The sequence below is a fragment of the Littorina saxatilis genome, linkage group LG10 (assembly GCF_037325665.1).
Source record: "Littorina saxatilis isolate snail1 linkage group LG10, US_GU_Lsax_2.0, whole genome shotgun sequence".
Lineage (NCBI taxonomy): Eukaryota > Metazoa > Mollusca > Gastropoda > Littorinimorpha > Littorinidae > Littorina > Littorina saxatilis.
The window spans coordinates 38,398,102-38,425,433 of record NC_090254.1 but is presented as its reverse complement, the minus strand read 5'-3'; the positions used below and the strand labels follow the sequence as shown (position 1 = coordinate 38,425,433).

Here is a 27,332-nt window from a genome sequence, read left to right as displayed (position 1 = left end):
TATCTGTTTCATGAAATGTCCACCACATATTCATTCAGGTCAATTGTTGCTTCAGTTATTATTGTGAGGTTTTTTTAATTCATAAACACTTCAGATGTTCACGTGTCCTTCACCCTTAGTCACTGCAATTTTCTTCTCTTTTTTTCTCAATGCACAATTTTTAACTTTAATAACACATATAGGTTTACTTCTTTTACAAAACTAAAAAGGTTGTCCATTCGCATTCAAACTATAAATTATAAAGCGTGCGTGTGTGTGTGTGTGTGTGTGTGTGTGTGTGTGTGTGTGTGTGTGTGTGTGTGTGTGTGTGTGTGTGTGTGTGTGTGTGTGTGTGTGTGTGTGTGTGTGTGTGTGTGTGTGTTAGCCACTGTGACTAAAAACCTATTCCAGCATGTCTCTATATACTTCTTGGAGTAAGAAATGTTCAGTGACACATTAATGCGGTGACCAGAACTCACATATGTGCAGCAAGATCTATTATATATATATATATACATAATAAAACCAAAAAATGTCAAAATACCAGAGTTCATGATAGGAAAATAAAAGCTGTCAAAAATGTATTTTGAAAAAGTTCTCACACTGTTTGTCCACTGATGAACAAAGAGGTTTTATTTTAACAACAAATGTTTTAATCAATTTTGTACAGTCAAACCTATCCATAATGACCACCCAATGGACAAACACAAAGTGGACCTTTTTATCGACAGGTGGTCATCAAAGGTGAATTATAAACAAAAAGAACTGCATCAAGTGTCATCATGGGCAAGTGGTCGTTATCCACAGGTGGTCCACAAAGTAGGTTCAACCATAGACCAAATAGCCTGGACCGCCAACTCGTCACGTGACCCTTCGAGGTTACGACTCTTGACTTTCAGGGGCGCGGCGCATCCGGTTTGAAAGGCTAGCGATTCGAAGACAGTGAAAAGAAAGCACGCTTCAGTTATTTGTGACAATGGGAGGTGACAATGAACTGGATTTTCCAAAACTCCAAACTAAACTTAACAAAACTCATCGAAAATGCACTTTTGCTGAGTTTATTTTAGCATTTTCAGAACTTACCTCGGCAACTTCGTCCATGTTTACAATCGACACCGGATATCACGTCCCCCTGATTTCTGAAAGGCCATGTAAGCGTAGGTTCCTAAATGCGAGAGGCCGCTACCTCGTAATAGAGAGAAAGAGCGGAGAGAGAGCTAGTTGGCGGTCCAGGATAAATGGTCTATGGTTCAACTAAATCATCACTTTGCTCCTCTGAATGAAAGTCAGTAAAATTCCCCCCTACCATAATTATTAAAAACACACATGATGAATAAGTTACAAAAATGGCTCAATGTTGATTTCCACAGCAGCGCATGGCATCCCTAGCTCGAACTTTGATATGACGTCTGGATGCAAAACTCCCAGGGTGCCGATCTTCTGGCCGCGACCAATGATGTCTGCACAGCGTCCTTGGAAGAAGGTGGCATCTAAGAAAAAAACAAAAAGTTGGGTTTTTTTAAATTCAAGATAAACTTGAAATATTTTAAGAAATGATAAACTTCATGTGTTAATTGCTATCATTTTCACAGTGCTTAGGCCTAAAAAATAAAATAGGTGTGGTTACGGTAACCCGACCTACCCTATTTTTAGGGGCCGACCCTATAACTTTTTATTACATTTGTCCAAAAAACAAACAAAAAAACAAGAAAACGAGTGCAGAAAACGCAATGAAAGCGAAAGCGCCCGAGTCGCACACTTATTTCCCTGTCAAGTAGGTTTAATTTGTACACATTAGAAAAAAAAGTTAAAAAAAAAAAAGTGATTGCCTACCTTCCTACCCTATTTTTTTGTGGCTATGTTACCGTAACCACACCTTTTTTTTTTTTTTTTGCCTTACATAGACACTGACTAAACTGCCATGCAATAATCTAAATAACCACTTGAGATGACACACAGGCAAAAAAATTCCCTTATCTTTTGTGTAAGACATCTACAAACTGGTAGGAAGCTGACATACATTGTCAAACATATCTAGCTCCTGACTGTGTGTTTGTAACGTTCATGTAAAAAGTGTTGAATCGAGAAGAAAAAGACTCAGCAAAGGTTAAAAACTGTATTGTAACAATTTCTCTATCGGCCGCAAGGGAAAGCATTTAGCAATTTTGGAAAATGCAACAGTAAAGTTACAACCAAAAGTCACACAAACTTCTCACAGAATCAGTGACCGATTTTGTTCATGGGACACAACCCTGGCAACTTCTCTCCCTTTCAAACTCCTTCTGCACTCTCTTACCATCGGAAGCCTTGAGATAGTATCCCCCGTCATCCCCACTCTTGGAGGGGGGCACCTCCAGCAGCTGCATGAGGCGGTCCACCAGACCATGAATCACCTCAAAGCCTGGAGTCTTGTTGTAGTTCACCGCACACAGGCGCCGCTCGTTGCGAGCTCCCACATCTGAAAATCAAAATGTTTCGAGTTAGCAGGATGTTGCATTCCTGATTACAGGACAAAGGGGACAGGCTCCCACATCTGTTATGCAAACAAAAAAAAGCAAATGCTTTATACGACACCCCTTCATCATGTCCCCCCCCCCCCCCCTCCCTCCCTTTTTAGACCCCCACCCCAATTGAAGACTCCCTCTCTTTTAAGATCCCCAGCCCGCCCTAACAGAAGACTCTCTCCCTCCGGACGGCCTAACTCTGCTTATTCCTAAGACTCTCCTGATTATTCAGGGGAGTCAAAAATGTGTTGAGCTTGTAGTAGTAGGATGTTCTATTCCTGATTATAGCACACAGGCAATGCTCACTGCGAGCTCCCACATCTGAAAATTAACAAATGTGTTAGAGTAAACAGGATTTTGTACTCATGATTATACTCAAGCTTTTATCTGCTCTCTTCTCTGCATGGACTGGGAAGAACAGGCATAGGGGAAGCGATGATGAAGAGAATAATTTTGGTTTTCGTAGGAGAAAAACATTGATTGTCTAGACTTAACACATCTACCAAAAATAAAAAGTAAGAAACAACAAAAGACACTGAGTGTTAACAAGTTTTCTTTTCAATCTTGAATTCATTGTTCATCACATGGTGCACACACACACAAGGGTTAAGAAAAAACAACCGACAAACAGGTTTACAAACTAACCTTTGGACGCATCCTGGTAGACAACATCAGAGATTTCGAAGAGCTTGATGGGGAGCGGCATGTTCTTGTTGTGCTGGATCGTCTTCAGCACACCGGGCAACAGCGTTGTTCTGGCCACCTAAAAACAACATGTAAAAACAGCTCATGAAACTCCTGCTGGCCTGGTTGATTATTTGATTTTCTAGACAACTACAAAGCTCTGCAAGGAACGTATACCCCTGCTGGGTGTAGTGTCACACAACCATTTGTCATAAACCGCGGCGAAGTTTCTGCGGCATTCGCGCACAAAGTAGGCGTGGTCTTAGTCTTTTCAAATATTCGAAGACCCCCCACAACCAGGTTTACAATCAATTTTGACTGTTTTTTTGTCAGATACATATATTCCCTGAGCTGCACATGGTATGTACAGCAAGAATTCCTTCAAAGGCACCAGGTTTGTTCGGCTTTTTGAGCATTTTGTTGAAATAAAAGCGGGTTTTCCATTTCATTACTCGTCTTTTCAATTTTCTCACCAACATAGGTAGCTTTAAATATAGTTGACCATAAATACAGCATGTTTGTGTGAGGTTTTGACAAATTCATCATCAGAAGTCAAGCCAGGAAAAAAAAATCTGCCTGCTGCACCGCTTTTAATGGAAACACGAACACTAAAAGGTCACCTGCCGCTGGCAATTTCGTTGGCGGCGGCCACGCCATCACGGCCCTTTATTTGAACATAGCTTAAAGCTGAACATATATTGGTAGAAATGTTTAGAAACATAGTGCAAAAGCCTGATACTGCCCCAAACCAGAAATGAATAAATCAGAAATTTGACGGAGAGACGAAAAAATTATAATGGTGCTGAAGATCAAGATTGCACACTAAAGATATTATCTATATGATATGTTATCTTTTTGAGAGTCTGCAACGGGACAAACCTAACGTTATAACAATATTAGAGAGATACAAAAATACATTGTTCAAGCCAAATTGTCAAAACACCTGAGCAATACATGCAGACAGTAAAGACAGCTACAGTGCGGGTTCCACTTCAAGACCTCCACAAATCTGACAAAATCAGGTCTTAAAAAGGATCGAGGAGTCTTAAAATGGGGGTCATTTTACAGAGGTTATGAACAGAAAATCTAAAAAAAACAATATCTTAAATTGGGGGGGGGGGGGGGGGGGTGGTTTATCTTAAAAGAGGGGTTCCGCTATAAGACCAACAAAAAAAGTCTGTTTACGATAACATAGGCCAAAAAAATAGGGTCGGTAGGTCGGGATTTTTTTTTTTTGTAATTCATTTTTTTTCTAAAAAAACCCACATATTTTTAAGTTGTTATTTTGCAAAAAAACAAAGAATTTTTTTATCTTCCCCCAAATGCCAAAAATAAGTTTAGGGTCATGTGAAAAAATAGGGTCGGTCGGGATACCGTAAACAGACTATTTTTTTGGGGTGCCTAATAGCTTGCTCTAGAAAGCTGACCAAGAACAAGAGACAACTCTGTGAGTGAAGAACACACCTGGAATTCCAGCGTCTTTGGGTTGGCAATGTGCACAGCCTTCGTACCCTTGATGTCCTTCCGCAGCTTATCAGAAATGTCGTCTCTCGAACACTGTTGGCAAAACAAAATTTAAAAAAAGATTAATAAATAAATAAAAGAAATAGTCAAGACAGTACAATTCTGACATTGTAAAGCTAACAACAAACATCACTACAAACACACACACAGAAAATCTAAATTCATTCTCTAAAACACTGTTTAAAAAAAAAATTCAATAAATAAATAGCATAAATCAACAGTCAACGACAAAGGTTAAGAAAATTGTACTTCTGAAAATGTAACAATCTAATACGCATCGCCAAAAACACACACTAAAAAGAACAAAAGAAAATCTTAATTCATCGTTCAAATCCCCCAGAATAACACTAATACTCGGATTCCAATACAAAAGAATCCCATGAGCAAACTACACAAACTACTAAAACTGAACAAAAACTGGTAAAAACAAGAGGCGAAGCCTTCAAGGCTCACGTAAGAAATAGACAAACAGTAACACAAACTCAATCACTCCGTCACACATACACACCCACACACACAGTAAGCTTAGGTGACACTGTGCAAGAAAGAGAGACACTAGATCTAGATCTGTCTGTCTGCATGTAGCCTACTTACAGGGACACGACTGCCAAATAGTCTCGGCCCGCTCAAAATAACAATGACCGAGACCACACACACCACGCGAGAGAGAAAGACTACAGGGAGGCATGCCGTCATGATGCATTAATTGACGTCAAACACTTTTGACCGTGACGTAATCTTATGCGAGCTTTATCCATAGTCTTGGATAACGACTCACACATAGACTCGGAAATGTTAAAGTTTCTACCACAGACATACACACGCACACACACACACACGCACAAACGCACAGACAGACAAAGTTACGATCGCATAGGCTACACTTCGTGAGCCAAAAAGCAGCTCAAAAACTCACCAGAGCGAAAGTGAGTACTTCCGTGTATCCACAGCATGCCACTTCTTGTCGCAGCAAGTCGGACAGCTTGTTCAGCGGGAACTGCAAAAAAGCAACAGATTGCAAAAGATATTTATCATCTTTCCTCCAGCTTCTACCATTTGTAAAAGTTCAGAAGTGGTAAAAGCAACTCTCCCGCATAAACAAGTTCAATTTCCACAAACCTAAGGTTCACATCCAAGACAATGCCCAAGAATACAGAGAAAATAAAGTGATTTACCTGTTCTCCAATGGTGTTGCAGTCGGGGATTGCCTTGGGGATGTTGTCGTAACCCCAGGCGATGGCTGCGTCCTCCATGATGTCACAGGCGTGCATGATATGTGACCAAGGTCAAGGAGCAACAGCAACCAACGTCAAAAGTTGTCACGTGCTTTTGTGGAGCAAAAATCATGCCTCTGCAGATCGTTAATAGACGAACTCCAGAAATAACGTTGAGTTTGATTGGGTTGTAAAAGAGTGCATTTGGCAGGTGATTTGCGCAGACAAACAATGCCATGTGCTTCTTGTACACGTGTTCGAGACTCGCCCTCTCGCTAGTGACAGGCCTGTAATGTCACATGAGAAGGATTCCCCTCGTCACATCATTATATTTCCGATGTGACAATACATTATAGGCCAGTCACTAGCGAGGGGGCATGTCTCAGGCACGTGTACAGGAAGCACATGATATTCTCTCTTTCAGAGCCCATGCAAACCCGACAAAGACCTTTCCAAAAAGTGTCTATTGGGAAAGTTTTCTTTCATCACCTACTGTACAAATGTGAAGAGTTCATGAAAAATGTGGAGAAAAAAAAAGTGAAGTGTTCATGAATAATGTGTACAAGAGTCACCTTCACTTAACCCCGTTTTCTTTTTTTTTCCTTAATTCAATAATTGCCTTGGTAAGTTTGACTCGCCCTCCCCTCCCCACCCACCCACCCACCCACCCCACATGGTCAAATGCTAAGCTTTCTCTCTTGAATTTTTCTTTCTTTCTCTAATGGATATAGCACGCTCTTGTATTTTTACTACAACAAACAGTAATCTCATTTGCACCAGATTTCATCCCTCCCCTTATTCCAAGCATGATTTACAAAACTATCATCTTTAGACATCTCTACCTACTTCTTTTTCTTCTTCATTCATGGGTTGGAACTCCCACGTTCACTCATGACTTTGCACAAGTGGGTTTTTACGTGTATGACCATTTTTACCCCGCCATTCAGGCAGCCATTCGTCTCGGGAAGACATCTCTACAGTTTTCAACAAATTCCAAAGGATATCAGCCCTAGTAGGGGGAATCTGGACGCGGATGTTCTTGCCGCTGTCGATGACCTCTGACTGGAGACACATCTTGGTGAGGCGAGCGGCCATGTCCTGTGCCGTCATGGTGACGCCCACCTGGCGGTTGATTCTGTCCACGTTGATCACATCTTGTCTGTACTTCAGCTCCTGTGGATTGGAAAATAACAGGTAAAGCTCTGAGATTGAAAGTGAAAGGGCTGCCACCCGAAGCTGTCTGCACTTCACAGTTCCTTTCAGGTTACACTGTTCCCTAGCTACCATGCAGTTAAAGTCTTCTTCTTCTTCTTCTTCTTTGTTAATGGGCTGAAACTCCCACGTACACTCGATTTTTGCAAGAGTGGGTTTTTACGTGTATGACCATTTTTACACCGCCATTTAGGCAGCCATACGCCGATTTCAGAGTATGCATGCTGGGTATTTTTGTGTTTCTATAACCCACAGAACTCTGACATGGATTACAAGTTCGTTTCTGTGTGTACTTAGTCTTGTGCTTGCGTGTACACACGCAGGGGGATAAGGCACAAGTAGGTCTGCACGTAAGTTGACCTGAGACATCAGAAAAATCTCCACCCATTGCCAATCAGCCTCTGATGATGAGGCAACCCTGTGATGGGTTGGACGGCAATTTTTGTGTGGTTTTTGGTGTCACCTTGCTTAAAACAGCCAAAGAAATTGACACTCCAATGATGCCAACAGGAAACACAGAGTGACTAAGAATGATGCAAGGCACTCACCGGGTATATCACCTTGGTACCATCAGGGTTCACCACTTCAGCCCCTTCAATTCTGCACAAATATTTCACTGCTATTCAGAAACAAAGTCAATCAAATGTTTCAAGAAAAATTACATGGATGTTGCTAAAATTAATTTTCTTCGGCAAATTTACCAAAATGGCAGTAAAACTTCTGACAAGTTTTAGGCAGTAACACACACACACACACAAACTGAAACCGTGAAAGGGTACATGGGTCTGTCTTTCTCGAACAGCCAGGGGTCACGCTCATTGCTCAATTCTGCGTTAATATTGCATTTTGGGGTGCCGTACACATTTTTACTCATATAACTGCACAAAATAGATCTTGTTTTGTGCCAACCGATGCAAATCACTCAGTCAGTGCGACCCCTGAGTGACTGTACTCAATCAAATTAACTCACATGAAGGGCTCAACACCAACAATGGCAACATTGTAAGAGTAGGCAGAGCTGTCCTTCTTTTAGTATTGGTATTGGCATAAGTAGCGGTATTATATCGTCCTTTGAGACTACCCTCCTGTAAATTTGGGCTGCTTTCTCAATGGGGTAAGCAAGGTGCCTAACAGTAGGCCGTCAATCATGTTTTTCTTTCGTTTTACTGCATGCGTGGATTCATGTTTCCAAGCCCTGAGACTTTCACTGTGAACTTGGGATCTTTATCGTGCTCACTGAAGCGTTTTGGACACCAAGGAGAGTCTGCACACAGTCGACTCTACGAATAAATCCCTTGCCGAATGTGGGAGTCGAACCCATGCTGATTGCGACAACTAGTTTCAAGTCAGCACCACTACTAACTGAGCTATCTCCCCAACTTGTTTCAAGCCAGCACCACTACTAACTGAGCTATCTCCCCAACTAGTTTCAAGCCAGCAGCACTACTAACTGAGCTATCTCCCCAACTAGTTTCAAGCCAGCACCACTAGTAACTGAGCTATCTCCCCAACTAGTGTCAAGCCAGCACCACTACTAACTGAGCTATCTCCCCAACTAGTTTCAAGCCAGCACCACTACTAACTGAGCCATCTCCCCAACTAGTTTCAAGCCAGCACCACTACTAACTGAGCCATCTCCCCAACTAGTTTCAAGCCAGCACCACTACTAACTGAGCTATCTCCCCAACTAGTTTCAGGCCAGCACCACTACTAACTGAGCTATCTCCCCAACTAGTTTCAGGCCAGCACCACTACTAACTGAGCTATCTCCCCAACTAGTTTCAAGCCAGCACCACTACTAACTGAGCTATCTCCCCAACTAGTTTCAAGCCAGCACCACTACTAACTGAGCCATCTCCCCAACTAGTTTCAAGCCAGCATCACTACTAACTGAGCTATCTCCCCACTGTAACTGTATTGAAAGCACTCACATGAAGGGCTGGGCGCAGTACTCGCTGAACATGGCCACCAGGTTGTCCAGCACTATCCTGGCCTTGTTCAGGTCTGTGGCCGTCGCCTCGATGAAGATGTTGCGCGTCTGCAAGGTGATCTTGCTGTGCTCCCCTGCAAAGGTAAGTGAACAATATTTACTAGTCTACTCAAATCTTCAACAGATGCAACCACATCTAATGCTTTTTGCAGCAATTGTTTGCTTGTGCTGTGGAACCCCACTTTGAATAACCCCTGTTTTAAAACCACTCCCCTTTTAATAGACGATGCTCAGAAATAACTCTGTCAAATTTGTATGGATTATATTTGCGAGCAAAGATGATGTTGAACAAAAACACCCTTTTATACAGGTAAAAACAGCTCATTTTGCACAATCCTACTTATGATTTAGACATGGCAAATCCTTTTGTTTTTGACAGACAGTAAGCACAAGATAGAACAAACCAGCACTTTCTTCAGCCTAAATAAAAGCATTGAACCTCTCTCTGCTAGGTTCTCTGTTTGCATTGGTGACAGATTTTGCTCCAAAGTGGGATTGTACGTGCAAGCATGCAAGTGAATCTGAATGTGTGTGTTACACGACACTTGAGATTGCCACAAGTTCTCAAACGTTGTATAGTTGTGTTCTTTTATTCTATGTCGCCCGTCTTCGCAGCAGCAGAAAACAACTCGTCAAATTGAGTTTGAGGATTTATTCAGCATTCCATACATACAACTGCACATCGTAGCAGAACTCAAAGTAGAAGCTTTTTTACATACAAATCGCGCTGGCCTATATAGTAAATACTCAATCTTGAGAATATTCCAGACCGAACATGATACAACTAAAATTAGATGAACTGCCCATAGAATAGTGACGTTCTCTGTGACGTACATCAAAAGCGCCGACGCACTTAATCCGAGCGAACGCCACGAACCCACGACTCAAAACAACGTGGTAAACAACTTGTTTTAACAGGACTAGAAAGTTCACCTGCATTCTCGTCCAAACATAAATATTGTGTTTACAAAATATAATATCGGTACTTTCCCACAAAGTACAAATAAGTCAACTACATGCAACACACAAAACTGAACCAAAGCTCAGCAACGGCAGCGTTTCCTAACAGTGTGTGTATAGTTGTGCATACTACTGTTGTGACAGAACCCATTCTTACCATTGATGATGGGAGGCATGGAGAGGACGACATTGTTGGAATCGTAGATGACGGGGTACACAGGCTTGTCACGGATGATGGGTAGGTATTGTTTCAGGTGGCTTTCTCCCTGGGGAAAACAATCCCACTTTGCATTTTATTGAACAAAGCAACAAACAGGGCTTTCTCCCTGGGGAAAACAATCCCACTTTGCATTTTATTGAACAAAGCAACAAACAGACTCCACGTGTTCACATATTGATGCCACGGAACGCACTTATTTTCTCCTATAGTGACAGTAAAGGCCATGTCAGACACAAAACACAAAATAGTGTTTTTTTGCACAACACACACAAAACAGTGTGCTTGCAATGCGACATCCTCCAAAACGCGTATTGGAAAACACTGTTTTGCGTTTCCGCTCTGTGTTTTTGGTTTTGGAGCAAGATTGTTCATAATTGAGCCAAAAGTTGACTTCGCAAAGTCTATTCACCAAGACTTAAGTGCCAAAGCTTTCTTTCTTTCTTTATTTGGTGTTTAACGTCGTTTTCAACCATTCAAGGTTATATCGCGACGGGGAAAGGGGGGAGATGGGATAGAGCCACTTGTTAATTGTTTCTTGTTCACAAAAGCACTAATCAAAAAATTGCTCCAGGGGCTTGCAACGTAGTACAATATATGACCTTACTGGGAGAATGCAAGTTTCCAGTACAAAGGACTTAACACCTCTTACATACTGCTTGACTAAAATCTTTACAAAAATTGACTATATTCTAGCCAAAGCTTTGTGCAACGAGCTTCATGAAGAATATATATGTAAATCGAAAATTTTTAATTAAATTTTGATTTAATATAATATACTTACCCAATTCTTATGAATGCATTGACTTTAGTCCCACATGCTAGATGTCGAAAAACCTCTCAAATTACCTGCCCTTAGTAGGGTGGTAACCAAGCTAAAAGCGACGCCATAGCCGTTGCTATGGCCTGACCTTGCTCGGTTACCCATAACACCCTGCGCACCACGTGAGCGCTAGCATCCGTCATGTTCATTCGAGACTATTAGTCAAACAAACCCCCAAGGACATAATCCAGCGGGGACGGATGGGAGGGTATTAACTATAAGAATTGGGTAAGTATATTATATTAAATCAAAATTTAATTAAAAATTTTCGATTTAATCACATATTCTTACTCCAATTCTTATGAATGCAGATTCCTCCTAAAGGCGGAGGGAACTTACTTATGTCCTTGCAAGCACCTGCCCTGCAGCCACCAAAGCCGGCAAAGCACTGGATCCATCCAGTCGCGTGCAAGAGATGTCACGAAGGTAGAAGTTGATGAAAACATCGTCTGACTTCCAGTAAGCTGTCTGCAAGACATCGCTTAATCGCCCTGAACGTAAGACGGCCACAGAGGACGCCCAGGCTCTGGCCTCATGTACTCGAGCTGATGTCAGAGGAAGGACTGAACGCCCCCCCCTCTCCTGAGAGAGCCACCACTCATAAGCTCGTCTAATGAGGGTCGCCACCCATCTTGTAAGGGTCAATTTCGATATGTCCCTGTCATATTTCGTGTTCAATGAAATGAACAAAAGTTTCTGGCTTTTGGCCCTAACCAACTGAGTGCGAGCCAAGTAAGACTTCAAGGCCCTAACTGGACAGTTAGCTAAGTCCGGATCGTGCGAAGCTAGGATAGTCCCAAGCGGGGGGACTCGGACCACAGGCGAGGATTGACCTGGCTTTTGATTTTTCGCGAGAAAGCCAGGCCGGAAATGAAGCGACATTGAACCATCGCGCTCAAACGCTATGTCTTCCGACAGACCCGACAAGGCATGTATCTCACTGCCTCGCCGAGCAGTAGCCAGAAGAAGCAGAAAAACCGTCTTGCGTGTTAAATCAGTCAGGCTAGCAGCCTGCAAAGGCTCAAACGCCGCAGACCGCAAATATTCTAAAACCAAAAATAAGTCCCATGCCGGGACAGAGGTCCGTCTCTGCGCTTCCTGGAGAGCGGCCCCTTTGATCACACTAGCAATCACTCCGTTAACGTTAATCAATCTGCCTATCTGTCTCAAAGTAGCAGATATAGCTGAACGCCGGACTCTCAACGCAGAGGCCGAACTGCCCTGAGCAGACAAAAAAGAAAGATGATTTGCCACCTGTAACGAGCGCGGGGCCACAGCATTGACCCCCGTCTCCCTACACCACTTGGCCCAGGCGGCCCAATGGCAAGCATACACAGACGCAGTCGAGGACCTATGCGCCTTAAAAACCAAATCCAGCGTAGAGTCTGAAGCGCCAGATTTCCGCAGTTCCGACCTCACAGTCTCCAAACGTGTAGGCGCAGGGCCTGCGGGTCTCTGTGCGGGATGCCTGTTCTTGGCTGAACGAGCTCTCCCCGCACTAGATTTAGAGGGATCGGAACCCCTTTTGCCAGCAACAGCAGATCTGGAAACCACTGCTGGGAAGGCCACCAGGGGGCTACCAGCAGCAGGAGCTCCGGACGATCCAGCTCGGCCTTCCTCACCACTCTGCTGAGTAGAGGAAAGGGAGGATATGCGTAGGCCTGAAGGCCGCTCCATGAGATCTCCAACGCATTGCTTGCCCAAGCTTCCGTGTCCGGAAAGGGAGACACGAAAATGGGAAGTCTCTTTGAAAATCTCGTTGCAAATAGATCGATCATGGGCTTCTCCACCTGTGCCCACAGGCGTTGGAGCGCCCCGTGAGTGATCGTCCATTCGGTGTGCAACACCTGAGAGGACCTGCTGAGCGCATCCGCCAGAGCGTTGAGCTTGCCCGGCAGGAACTCTGCTGAGATCATGATCCGATGCGAGTGGCACCACACCAGAACCTCGCACGCCCTGTCTGACAGGGAAAACGACCGAGCTCCTCCCTGCTTGTTGATGTAGGCAGCGACAGTGGTATTGTCCGTGTGCAACCGGACATGTCTGCCGCCCACCAGAGGGAGAAACGCAAGCAAACCGAGGGAAACAGCCTCCAACTCCAGGCGATTGATATGCCAAAGACGCTGGGCCTGAGTCCAAAGACCGGAGGCCGCCTGGCCCCCGATGTGGGCCCCCCACCCAGCCATAGACGCATCCGTAAACAGGTCTATGTCCGGAGGGGGCAGAGAGATGGGGACCCCCTGAGAGATCCAGTCTAGGTCCAGCCACCGAGCCGTCGCGTGACTGAACCATCCCTGCGTGGAGACGATTTTGTCCCAATCCTGCGAAGCCGGCTCCCAGAGAGAGCTGAGCGCAGCCTGGAAAGGCCTCTTGTACACCCTCCCTAAGGGAACCAGAGTTGCCATAGATTCCATTTGGCCCAGAATCGAGGTAAGGACCCTCACCGAAGCCTGCTGGCTGCCAGCCACGGCCGAAATGAGAGCATGAAGCTTCTGAATCCTCTCCTGCGTAGGCCGGACCGTCCAAGCGACAGTGTCGAACGCCATACCGAGGTAAACAAACCTCTGCGAGGGAGTCAATTCCGACTTCGCTTGGTTCACAGAGAACCCCAGGCTCAGAGCCCGGTTCAACACTACCTGAGTGTTCAAGAGGCACACTGATTGACTCTGACTCAGAATCAACCAGTCGTCGAGGTACGTCCGTAGACGAATACCTCTTTGCCTGATCAGCGCGGCCAACTGTCTGATCACCAAAGTGAAAACCCACGGGGCCAGGGACAGCCCGAAGGGCAGAGCCCTGAATTGAAAGATCCGATGACCCCAGCGGAACCGGAGCCACTTTCTGTCCACTTGATACATAAGGATATGAAAGTAGGCGTCCGTCAAATCCACCGAAGTCACCCAATCTCCCCGGCGTAGGGCCTCCCTGACCGAAGCTGGCGTTTCCATACGAAACTTGATCTTCCGCAGAAACTTGTTCAAGACCGAAAGATCGAGAACAGGCCTCCAGCGGCCTGACGCCTTGGGCACAACAAACAGGCGTCCGTAAAACCCCGGCGAGGAGTGATCCACAATCTCCTCTATAGCCTCTTTGGCCAAAAGAGACCTGATCTCTGTCTCTATGGCCGCTCTGGCCTCTAGGCTGGCCGGAAAACGAAAGGGAGGAGGAACCCTGGTCAAGGGAGCCTTTTCCCCCTCCCACAACAGCCGGAATCCCGATCGCACCACCCGCAAAATCCATTGGCTGTGCACTAACGCCTGCCACATGGAAATGGCCCTGGTGGGGCCCCCCGCCACCACAACAGTGGGGGGAACAGGGGTGATGTGATCGGGAGAGCCTCATTGGGGGGAGGGCTTTCGAGCCCCACCCCTCCCCTTCCCGAACGAGGGTTTCTTAGGATAAGGAGCACCCTTTGCTGGTGCGCCCTTATCCCCCTGTTCCTTAGGACGAGAGGCGTTGTGCTGCTTCTTGTTCCAGATAGGCTTAGAAGAAGACTGAGGTTTCTTTGGGATTTTAAACGAAATCCCAACGAGATGTCTGTCTTTAGCCTCCTGAACTTCCCGCTGCCTTGCATCCAGGGCTACTCTACCCAGGAGAGAGCCCTCAACAAAAGGCGAGGAACGAAGCGAGTCCACAGTGGACTGCTGGGAAAAACCTGCTTGAGAAAGCAGCAAATCACGCCGTGAAAAGACAGCATGAGCATACAGCCTCGCTGAAATGCTCATCCTCTCAGAATTCACCATCCCCAAAGCAGCAAGCAGTATGGAGATGTCACTGGCTGAGGCGTCTTCCCTGAGTCTAAACGGCTCCAAAGAGCCAGCCACAGCTCGAGTAAGAGCTCGAAGCAAAGACTCTGCCATAGAAGCCAATTCCAGATCAAGACGCCCAATCTCCTCCAGAGAAGAGAGAGAAGCGTCCGAGAACGAGACCCCTTCCTTAGCAGAAGGTTGCTTTGGCAACAAGGCAAGCAACTCCGGCGGAATTGGCAAAGTTGCCCTCGGCAAAGCAAAAGTCTGAACAAAGTTCCTTGACTTCACATTCCAGTCCAGCTTTTTCTGCACTAACGGCGAAAAAGCAGTGGCCTGCGCGTTTGACGCTAGCCATGGATCGGCTGAGGCAGGCGCTGTATCATGAGCATGCAACAAAGGGAAAGGAGTTGGCGACAGACCGCTGCCCTGAGGGGCCGGCCGAGCCAAAAGTTGCGACATGTGATAAGCCACGGCAGGCGATTCCACAAAACGAAACGATTGTGAACTCTCCTGCGAAGGCCGAAAATCATTCGCCGCGGATGGTGGAAAAGAGACATCCTGTCCTGAATCCACCACCCCCTCCGGAAAGTAACGAGCTGCCACACAAGCCGCTCTTCTCATGGCTTGCCTAAATCCAAAAGGCAAGACTACACACTCCTCATCTTCCACAGAAGAATCCGAATCCCCAGCCTGTACAGTATCACTGTACACAGGAGGGGAGACAGGAGCAACAAAAGCGTGACCCGATCCCGCTTGCCACCCACCATCCCCCCCCTGCCCCACTGGGGTAGAAGGGTAGACAGTAGGCACAGAGGCCCGCCAAGAAGGCGGGGGGAGGGGGCCACCCAACAAAGCCGCGCCAGGCCCATTGTCGGTAGACCGCTGACCGGGCGCTTGGCCCCAACAGTCAAAACCAGTCTGGCCAGTTTGAGCTACCCCGCCCGCTGCATGCGGTGGGAGTTGGCTCGTAGCTGTAGCAAGCGAACCCTGCGAGGGGTAAGACTGAGTGAGAGGCGAGACCGTGAAAGGCCGCCCCCACCCGTCAACCTGCTGTAGTCCCGTTGCCCCACCACCCCACCACCCCTGCTGGGGAGAGGGGCGGCTGCTAGCAGTGGACAATAGCGGCACTGACTGAGACGCCAGTCCAGCAGCGGACACCCGATCATGCCCGGCGGGCGAGAAAGGGTGAGCCGCTACACCAGCCCCCACCCAGTCCCGCCCAGTGGGTGGGAAAGAGTGAGAAGCTGACACAGCCCCCTGCCCCCAGTGGGACAAGGTGGGACCAAGCCCAGGCTGTGACTTACCATACCCCCTCTCTCCCTCTCCCACAAGGGGAGAGAGCTGACTTCCCACTGCAGTGTTGCTAAAAGCAAGCTGAGCGGGAAGAGAAAGAGAGGAAGCAGACCCCCTCTCCTTACGGAGAGAGTGTTCGAGCGCAACCGCAGCACTACCAGAGGCAGAGAGGGAAGGCCCGAACTGGTCAGGTGCACCAAGCAAGTGCGCAGAGAAAATGGCCGGCCGGCCACCCCCCCCATCCGCAGGAGTCGCCGGAGTCGACGACGACGACGACCCCAGCCGAGCCAGGGAGGAAGGATCCCCTACCGCCGGAGGCAGAGGAGGGACCCCAGAGCGAGACGCAAACTGTTGAGAGATAAAATCAAACAATTCGGACTTTAACGAGCCCAGGGCTGAAGGCCCCGGCTCCTCACCCCCATCAGGGGACGCGAGCTGTGAGCGAACGGAACCCGTCCTCGGAGGGATAGGAACATCAAACGAAGTGCTATTTGCCGGATCTTCTACCCGCATAATAGGCAAATCAACGCTCTTGGCTTTACCCTTAGCTTTAGCTTTCTTAACTGGGCTAAGAGCCTTGTCGCCTTCCAGTCTCGCACTCAGTTTAGCTTTGTTGTCGGCCATTTTAAGACCGGCGAAAACAGTCACCCAGAACAAAATTATCTGCGTGCGTGTTCAAAACAAAGCTATCAACATTTACATTCCAAAAGTAAAAAGGAAAGATCTCACCAAAAGGTAGACGGACAGGTAGACCCCCAAGAACCGGCTAGTCTCACGGACGAGCAGGCATGTGAAGGCCAAAAGTGAGAGCGAAATTCGGACACGTCCACCGTGTGTTGTCGAAAGTCGAGAATGAACATGACGGATGCTAGCGCTCACGTGGTGCGCAGGGTGTTATGGGTAACCGAGCAAGGTCAGGCCATAGCAACGGCTATGGCGTCGCTTTTAGCTTGGTTACCACCCTACTAAGGGCAGGTAATTTGAGAGGTTTTTCGACATCTAGCATGTGGGACTAAAGTCAATGCATTCATAAGAATTGGAGTAAGAATATGTGATTAAATAAACTTCGCCCAGGTATTACGCTGCTTAAGAAAGAGGGAAGGAAAAATGTTCACACTCACTGAAAACAGCTGCATCATCTCCACAGCAGTATACTCCTTGGTCTGGCTGAGAGGCTTGAAGCGAATCTGCTCTGGCGGTTGGGCATCAAACACGAAAGGCCCTTTGATGGTGTCAAGGTCGTGTGTGCCAATAGCAACAAGAGAACGTTTTCTGAAACCAAGTCAAGGTATTCGTTCATCCTTGGTCTGTTCTTGCAACATTTAACGAACAATGCAGGTGGTTTTTTTCTGTGCTATGATTTTGTTAATTCACGGTGTTTGGAAATAACACTGTCAGGTATGTATGGGTTGTTCTTTCTTCATTTGGTGTTTAACGTCGTTTTCAACCACGAAGGTTATATCGCGACGGGGAAAGGGGGGAGATGGAATAGAGCCACTTGTCAATTATTTCTTGTTCACAAAAGCACTAATCAAAAATTTGCTCCAGGGGCTTGCAACGTAGTACAATGTATGACCTTACTGGGAGAATGCAAGTTTCCAGTACAAAGGACTTAACATTTCTTACATACTGCTTGACTAAAATCTTTACAAAAATGGACTATATTCTATACAAGAAACACTTAACAAGGGTAAAAAGAGAAACAGAATCCGTTAGTCGCCTCTTACGACATGCTGGGGAGCATGGGGTAAATTCTTCCCCCTAACCCGCGGGGGGTTGTATGGGTTGTGAAGGAGTGAATACTCTTTCTTTCAGTGAGGCAAACTTTCCCATGTGACATTATAGGCCAGTCACTAGTGAGGGCTGTGTCTAAAGCATGGACTGGGTGGCCGAGTGGTAACACACTTGCATTCGGAAGCGAGAGGTTGCAAGTTCGACCCTGGGTCAGGGCGTTAGCAATTTTCTCCCCCCTTTCCTAACCTTGGTGGTGGGTTCAAGTGCTAGTCTTTCGGATGAGACGAAAAATCGAGGTCCCTTCGTGTACACTACATTGGGGTGTGCACGTTAAAGATCCCACGATTGACAAAAGGGTCTTTCCTGGCAAAATTGTATAGGCATAGATAAAAATGTCCACCAAAATACCCGTGTGACTTGGAATAATAGGCCGTGAAAAGTAGGATATGCGCCGAAATGGCTGCGATCTGCTGGCCGATGTGAACGCGTGATGTATTGTGTAAAATAAATTCCATCTCACATGGCATAAATAAATAAATCCCTGCGCCTTGAATATGTGCGCGATTTAACATTGCATAAATTTTTTTTTTTTTTAAATCCCTGCGCTTAGAACTGTACCCACGGAATACGCGCGATATAAGCCTCATATTGATTGATTGATAGATAAAACACGTGGACAAGGAGCACGTGTGGAAAGCTTGCCTCACTAAAAGCAAGAGTATTCACTCTTTCACAACCCACACAAACCAGAGTTATTTCCCTAGTTTGTCTATTGAGGTAATCAATGCATTTGTTGAGCACTTTTCTTTAAGTGCAACATTACAAACAACGCAGTTTTGTTTCTTTCTGTACGAGTTTTTACCATTAAATAATTGCTCCGAGACGGATGCATAGATCACACCATTAATGATTTCAGTTGTTTACTCCTTTCTTTCGTGCGGAAAAACTAATCTAATAAAATCTAGCTTTAGGCAAAGAAATAATGTTCGGACCGGATCATTGCACGTTAGTATGTTAGTACTGTGTTCACCAAAGCATATTACAGGTCTATATCTCTCAACACCCCACCCCCCCCCCCTCCCCCCCACACACACACCCTCACCTGCACAGATTTTGATGTAGCTTGTCCTGAAGATCTATGAAACTGTTGTAGTTTTCCTGGAAACAGAAACTTTTGCAGTAAAAACTGATTGTAAACGCTACAATAATCCACACACTTGTGAAATACAGTGGAACCTCATTTAAAGACCCCCAATTTTAGACTCCCCCTTTTCAAGACCTGCTTTATCAGACTTGTTGTTCATGAGCTTTGTTAATTTACCTTCATTTCAAGACCTGATTTTCCTAAACTATTGTTGAACTGAAGAAGGAGATACAACGTCCACACAAACACAATATACTGTTCAAAAAAATGTAAGGACCGGTCAAAAAAAATGTATCAGTTTTTATTGTAGATACATGTTGCTACGGTGCATAATTTCACCAGTTTGTCAGCTTTTAAACACTAACTGGTTGGCACCATTTATGGCCAGGATCCTTTTACAGCACAGGCATCACATGTTTTTGTCATGGCAAATTTTGCGTCAATTTCATGGGACTAAAAACCACCACTTTTTCCCCCCCAAAAGCAGAATCTTTTTATGTCTAGCATGGCACAATAAAACTGTCTGCCAAACATGTATCTATAGCTATGCTCACAGTCTTGTGAGTTCAAAAAAAGGCAAGTTTCAAATAAATGAACGACCCTTATTTTAACAAATTGTTAAAGATTGAATACCTTTTCTTGGATGCCCCTTAACTTTTTTGAATAGTATATATCAACATCGGAAAGATATATGGCAGTTACGCCATGCATCAAAAGAGATAATTAAAAGAAAGAATATACAACTCACCTGCGTCATTTTGATGTTTCGTAAGACAGCTGCCACTGCAAAGGGGCGAACTTGTGCAGTCTGAAAAGGAATCAAATGAAAAAAATATGAATGACTACAAATTCTTACACATTCCTTCCTCCCCTATCTTTTTCTTGGTATGTGACAACTGTGCTTCTTCCTTCTTTACTGTCGTCTGTCTTCTTTTTTTATGTATGTTTTGCTTTGTCATATATTACATACTAGATGATTATCCGCTTCGCCGGGTACCGGCTTCGCCGGGAAGAAGTAGAGCCGAATACCCGGCTTCGAAGCCGGGTACCCGGCTTGAGTGGCGCACCGTACGCCGGCTTCGCCAGGTACCCGGCTTTGCCGGGTGAGTGGCGCACCGTACGCGATTGACGCCACACGAAGGAAGGGAGATAAACGCGCAAAACACTGGAGAAGATAAGGAAGAGTTACTGGGAATGGATGTACAGAAAAACCATAAAAACCAAAATCGGTTCAGCGCTGCGCGCTGAGAGCACGTGTTGAAAATTTTCATCGACCAGGTTGTGTCCGGGGTCTACCTGAATATGCCCACCAAATTTGAAGCAGATCCATCGAGAACTTTGGCAGTGCATCGCGAACAGACAGAAAGACAGACAGACACACACAAGCCGTATATAGATATAGATAGATGTAACCTGGCGAAGACCCCAAGGATTGAAACTGCAGTTTTGTCTTGTCCGTCAGTAACATTACTTATTGCCTTTTAATAAATAATGAGAAAAAAGAATCACTAACAACCAGTGGCAAGACAGGGAGTTTGGAGCAGAGAAGGAGGAAGATGAAGATAATGTAGAGGTAATGAAGGAGGAAAGAGAGCAAGAGAACACAAAACAGCCCTGAAGGGAAGAGCAGAAGAATATTCTTACTGCGGGCTTGATGATCAGCTGCTGTCTCTGTCCATCAGCTGGAGCTACTGTGCGGTACTGAGGTGCCTTCATCCTGCAAAAATAACATTTCAATCAAAAATGTACTGTGAATTAAAATCAAAAATGTGCTGTGAATTCTGTGCAGTAAAAATTCCTCACAGCAAGCTGCTGTAAATACATTTTCTAAGTGTATTTTTTATAAAAGCTAACATTAACAAGAGACGAACTATATGTTGTTCTTAGGCCTTGATCTTCAGTCATTGACACATACTTTTTTTCTATCAGACACATTGTTCTGGCCCCTGGCTAGTTAATCGTCCTATCATTTTGACATGTAGGAGGTCTTCTGACGAAAAAATGTCATGCACCCAGAACATTTGGACCAATACATAAGTTCAATCCAGATCAAACTGACCTATTGTCCTCCCAGTCTGAGAACAACACTCATGACTATGATTCTTATTCAAGCACTGAATATGACTTTGGTTGTTTTTAACATGAAAATTATAAATGTGAACTCAACACCATATATTCACGGTAAGAACATTAAAAAGTAAGATGTATAACAAAATGAAAAGAACTCTAAACAATGATCAAGACTCTTGGCAAGCAACCAAGCCAAAATTTGTCTATACCTGTAGACAAACCAAACCCAAAGTATGATCACTAAGACTGTGTAAGATTCTAAAACATACTTTATTAATAAAACAAATGACTGCACTTACTTTTCCTTGAAGATGAGAAGGGCTCGTACTAGACCTTCCATGCACAGCAGGTCATACCTGTAGACACGTTGATCATAACTCTGTACCAGTTTACAAACACAGTGGAACCCCTCTTCTAAGACCTCCAATGGGGCGGGGATGTAGCTCAGTCAGGGCGGGGATGTAGCTCAGTCAGGGCGGGGATGTAGCTCAGTCAGGGCGGGGATGTAGCTCAGTCAGGGCGGGGATGTAGCTCAGTCAGGGCGGGGATGTAGCTCAGTCAGGGCGGGGATGTAGCTCAGTCAGGGCGGGGATGTAGCTCAGTCAGGGCGGGGATGTAGCTCAGTCAGGGCGGGGATGTAGCTCAGTCAGGGCGGGGATGTAGCTCAGTCAGGGCTGGGATGTAGCTCAGTCAGGGCGGGGATGTAGCTCAGTCAGGGTGGGGATGTAGCTCAGTCAGGGCGGGGATGTAGCTCAGTCAGGGCGGGGATGTAGCTCAGTCAGGGCGGGGATGTAGCTCAGTCAGGGCGAGGATGTAGCTCAGTCGGTAGCCCGCTGGATTTGTATCCAGTTGGCCGCTGTCAGCGTGAGTTCGTCCCCACACTCGGCGAGAGATTTATTTCTCAGAGTCAACTTTGTGTGCAGATCACTCTCCTCGGTGTCCGAACACCCCCGTGTGTACACGCAAGCACAAGACCAAGTGCGCAACGAAAAAATCCTGTAATCCATGTCAGAGTTCGGTGGGTTATAGAAACACGAAAATACCCAGCATGCTTCCTCCGAAAACGGCGTATGGCTGCCTAAATGGCAGGGTAAAAACGGTCATACACGTGACGTAAAAGCCGTGGGAGTTTCAGCCCATGAACAAACGAACAAACAGACCTCCAAAATCGAAGAAAATTGGGTCTTAAAATGGAGGGAATCTTAGAATGGAGGTAAATTTAGAGAGCTTATAAAAATAAATTCTCAGGGTCTTAAAAGGGAGGGAGTCTATAATTTGGGGGTGGGGGGTCTTTTAACACCTTCAGCCCTGACTGCAGTGCAGATTCAGCAGCCTCTCCAGCCTGGAGGGTTTTGGCACTGCAGTGCAATCTGATGGGTGCTTCACTTAAAAGCGCTTCTAACTCTGCAACTAATAGTTGTAGACACATACAATTTTGTGTGTTGTATGATAAGTGCATGTTCTTACCTGTTGAGTAGCAGTCAGTACCTTCTGAACTGTGTAAAATTCAAAGAAATCCTTCTTCCAAGTCACAAACACAACACCAAAAAGTATGTAAACACACCACTCTGTCACAGTTGTTTCAACAAGTCACAGGATGTTTCTGTCTCACATTTGCATCGAATCCCTCGCACAGGTCTTGTGCACTCAAATCACCACTTGTTTCACTCGATTGAGACGAAGAAACATCGCATTCGGCATCATAATCAGTGTCATCGTCGAGGAAAATCTCGTCAAGAACCTGCCTCAACGAGTAGCGGCGTTGGTTGCTCATATTTCGCAGGAAAAATGCTCAAAAAACACTCAATCGGACGATTTTCGTTCGCCAAATTGCTCCAAACAAAGCAGAAGGAAGTGGGAACAGATTTACCTCCCTTGCTCGTGACCTGTCTTTTATTTTTAGATCAGAAACAAGGCCAGAGAAGATGCGTGTCGCCGCCCGACAGTTTGTCGGGCACAGGCGCTGAAAGCTGCTAAGGAGCGCCCGACAAACTGTCGGGCGCAGGGCTGAAAGAGTTAAGGAGGTTCCATTGTATATAATCTAAGTACCAGCGACATTTGAATTCAGCTTGAGAGTAAAAAAAAATAAGTATATTATAACAAAAAGGACAATTGAACAACATGTACAGCAAAATTGTAGCTCAAAAAGTAACCATGTTCAGCTGGATATAATCCAGCCAGACAACCAGTCTATGGGAAGCAACTGGTGCAATTCAAAGAAGGCCATTACATAAGTTGCATGCTTGCCTTCATGCGGCATAGACATAAAATGAATTGGTTAAATCTTGTTGATGTTTTCTTCAGTTTTAATTGAATTGCAGACAGATACAACAGAAAACCAAAAACCTTTCTTTTTCATGGCACATCCCATATGTGCCAAAAGGACAAAATAAATTAGTTATATCTTGTTGTTTTCTTAAGTTTTAACTGAATTGCAGACAGAAAACTAATAACCACAGAAAACAAAAACCTTTCTTTTTCATGGCAATTCCACATTTAGCCCATCCCATATGTGCCAAAAAGGACGTTAATTCAAAATAACAAAACGAAAAAAAAGGACTCTCACCTGTTGGCCGGGATGTCAATCTTGTATTCTACAGCTTCTGAAGCTCCGACGGCTTTTCCTGTCCCCTGCTCTCTCTCTATCTGCTCCTTCTCTGACGTCTGCACACAGAAAATGCACCAACATGTTAGGTTTGCAAACAAACGTACTTGACACAGAGGAATCTTCCTCTTCTTCTTCGTTCATGAGTTTATACTCCCACGTTAACTCATGTTTTTGCACAAGTCGGTTTTTACGTGTATGACCGATTTTACCCCGCCATTCAGACAGCTTTATGTCGTATTCGGGGGAAACAGGGGAATCAAATGTAAAAGAAATTCATGTAATGTTTCATTCTATTGAGTATGTTGTGACATTTTTTTTTATGTTCTCTCTTTCTTTTATTCTTTTTAAAACGCTTAAATCTGACCTAACAATACTGAAAGCTGTACAAATAATGCTTCACAGTTTACTCTTGCGTTTTAAACTTTCCTTGTCAAATTAATGTATTGAAATTTACTTGACAAAAAAAGAACACGCCCAAAAATGACAAAATTGTTCTTTAAACCATGCTGACGATGACCGACCACCCAATGAAACTGTTAACAAAATGTGCCATAAAAGAGCCTAATGCAGGTTCGATGGAGTTATCATTAATTTCTCAACTCAGAAAAGGATTTATTTGATCGAACTCACAACTTCATCCAGCTCCAAGCCATATTCAAAACACAGCTCGTCAAACTCCTCATCAGCTGAAACATAGAAAGAAGTAACAGGATATCAGTGGAGAATATAGTAAGGTGAGACATTAGCAACAAATAAATAAACAAACCGTAACAATAAATGACAACAGTTAAGTCAAATGCAATGTAAAGAACTACAATACAACAGAAGAAAAGAAAAGAACTGCACGTCATTGCTGAGCTTTCACATTTTCTTTCAAGTTGAGCATGTTATTTGTCCCCTGCAGCTCTGTTACTTAACACTGAAAGGAGAACTGAAGACCCTGAACCACTGGTGTCTAGCCGGTGAGCTATAAATAGATCGCAATTTCAAAGGCCAACAACTCTGCAGAGTCTGCTGTGAAGGGCGACGGTAATCTCCCCGTCACACATACGTGGGGTACCATCCAGAGACTCGCCCAGAACAGACAGGAGTGGAGGTCCTTCATTGCTGCCCTACATGCCAACCCGCATAACGGGCAGTAAGTAAGCTCTGTTCCATGTATTGACTGTTGGTAAATTGTTTGCTCGTTTCTTTACTGCCTTTTTTCTTTTCAAGGGCACTGGGGTGGGGCACCTATGCGGTTGGGATTGGGGGAGGGAGGGCAGCTTGTGTAATCCTTTCAAGATTCAATCAAACAAGACATCATGCAACTATTTTATTTGACGCATGTGTTTTTTAATTTTTATTTTTTTAGTGCATTTTCCTGTCCATATTTGCATTCACTGGACATTTTCCATAATTTTACTGCTTTTTTAAAAAATTAAAAAATTAAATAAAGTGTCAACTAACCTGACCCATCAGTTTGGATAACATTTGTCAGTTTGCCGTATTTAATTCAAAATGCTCTGATACGTTAATGCAAAAACTTTGTTGCTGTCGTTATCATTTTTTTATTTTTTTGTGGGAGCTGTATTCTTTTAAATAAGAACACAAGTAAATGTTATGTATATTTTTTTTTTAATTCATATTAAATCTGACGCAACTTGTTGCAATGAATGCATTGTCAATGTCATTGTGACACTGGTCTCGTGATCCGTTTCTCAGGAAAGAACAAATAAACCTGTTTGTACGGTGTTTAATACCTCGGCAAACAAAGTTGGTGCTAAACTCAAGCTGATAAGAACACTGTGTAAAGAACTTGAAGTGTGCACCTGATTGTTTGCAGGCACTGGTCACAGGCACATGACACAAAAAGTTTAAATAAATATGTGACCCTCCACCACGGAATGAGTCGCATGTCACATTTGCATGATTTTCATATTTTTACGTTTTCCTGAAGAGCTTTTTATGCTCTATCCAGTGGTGAAAACCGTTTTAGAAAAGAGCGAAAAATGTTTGAGTTATAAGCCTGTGACTAAGGTGACCCACACACTGTTACCAGACACTCCCCGGACTTATATTAAGCCTAGCGCAGAACCGCGTGAGGTGACATGCGACTCATTTCGTGGTGGAGGGTCACATATGTCTTCAAATGAAATCCTGTACCCTGTCTACTAGCTGGTACCAAACTTTGCTCAACATTTTAAGAGAGAATAAGTTCAGATCCTGTGCCATAATTCATTACCTATGAACAACCGAACTGTGGCAAAATATTGCACTTTAAAAAGCTAAAACTAAAGTAAACAGCTGGTGAGATATTCAAACTTAGATCTGAAATGCCACTCTGGTTTAACTTTTCACTGTTTAACAGTAATTAACACAAAGTCTATATATATATATATATATATATATATATATATATATATATATATATATATATATATATATATTTATATATGATATGTGTGAGGCATATGGCAGCAAAACTCTTACAAGTTACAGGCTTATTTTTTCTTGATGACTGTTGACAAAATTTTATGAAAATAGTAGAGGCTTGAGGGATGTAACACTTGCCAATGTCTCAAAGAAAGTTTTGTGAACAGGTCCTACAAATAATAGTATTTGACTTAATAAAAACGAACAGCTAAAAATCAACTGTCAAGTGTGATGTTAGTTCACAGCTGAATTCTTGTGCCTGTGATTTACCAAATACTTCCTGATGGGTGTTACTTGACATTATTCAAGAGCTTTGTACTGGGGCCCAATGTGGTGTCTGCGAAGTGTCTTCGTGTACCAGTTGCAAAACTTTCACTTCAAATATATTGTACAAGAGGCTAGGTTAGCAACATTATATAAATTACCATTATGTATTAAAACCAAAAGTGTCCCATTTCAAAATCGGAAATAAACAGATTTTGGACAAGCAAATTTGCTAGTTAATACAAATATTTATGTTGTTTGTACATCAATCATCCTTGGCTTTAATAGCTAGCTAGCGTTCAACGGTGCAATTTCCTGCAATACAAAAACACATACTAACACATAGTCGTTAACCATATTTGAGATTTTAAGGAACATGCAAACCATTTAAATGTCATCGTATTATGTATATGATTCCCCCCCCCCCCCCTTCCCCCTTCATTATTCATACCACTCTCCAACCCCTTATAAGTTATAATTCTGCCTTTCTAGATTTCCCATTTCAACAAGTTTACAAGTTACAAGTCAGCAAGTTTCAAAGACCTAATTAATTGCTTCCAACTTGAATATGTTGAAATATCATAAACATATTGTTGCCAAGATGAATGTTAAAAACACATAACTCAGTAAATGATACATTTCACACGAAAAGCACAGATTGTCAGAACACGAAGAACCATCTAATGTTTACAAGGGACGTCGTGTCAGCAAGTGTTCCAGCCGGCTGCCGCTTTCATACCACACAATCACCCGTATAAAAATAAATCTACTTACTGTATGTTCTGCCCAAACGTTGGAACAGTTCGTCTCTCTTGACTGCTATAGTCGGCATTTCGGCGGTGTCGATCTAACACAATCGTTTGACAAAACTCGTCTGCTAAGATTTTCGTGTGTGTGCTGACGAAACATGTGTTCTGAATGCAAGCTCCGTCTCTCCACACAGAAGAG

General features: G+C 44.3%; 1 protein-coding gene across 2 annotated transcripts; it reads right to left on the bottom strand.

Moving 5' to 3' along the window:
- LOC138978759 (phenylalanine--tRNA ligase beta subunit-like) lies at positions 1 to 27,314 on the bottom strand. 2 transcript variants are annotated; one of them, XR_011459796.1, is made up of 19 exons: positions 27,159 to 27,314; positions 24,336 to 24,391; positions 23,664 to 23,761; positions 21,397 to 21,453; positions 20,672 to 20,744; positions 19,776 to 19,835; positions 18,986 to 19,041; positions 17,271 to 17,421; positions 10,225 to 10,333; positions 9,049 to 9,181; positions 7,666 to 7,717; positions 6,910 to 7,078; positions 5,867 to 5,967; positions 5,608 to 5,688; positions 4,632 to 4,724; positions 3,129 to 3,246; positions 2,276 to 2,437; positions 1,235 to 1,469; positions 1 to 809 (listed from the first exon to the last, which is right to left on the bottom strand). XR_011459796.1 is itself a non-coding variant. In XM_070351549.1 (18 exons), exons 1-18 carry the CDS (start codon positions 27,214 to 27,216, stop codon positions 1,318 to 1,320), a joined length of 1,779 nt encoding a protein of 592 aa, XP_070207650.1. In that variant the 5' UTR covers positions 27,217 to 27,314; the 3' UTR covers positions 1,021 to 1,317. The 2 variants fall into 2 exon arrangements, 1 of the variants encoding a protein (XP_070207650.1); XM_070351549.1 differs by lacking the exon at positions 1 to 809 and having other exon boundaries at positions 1,021 to 1,469.
- Between the last annotated feature and the right edge of the window lie 18 nt (positions 27,315 to 27,332).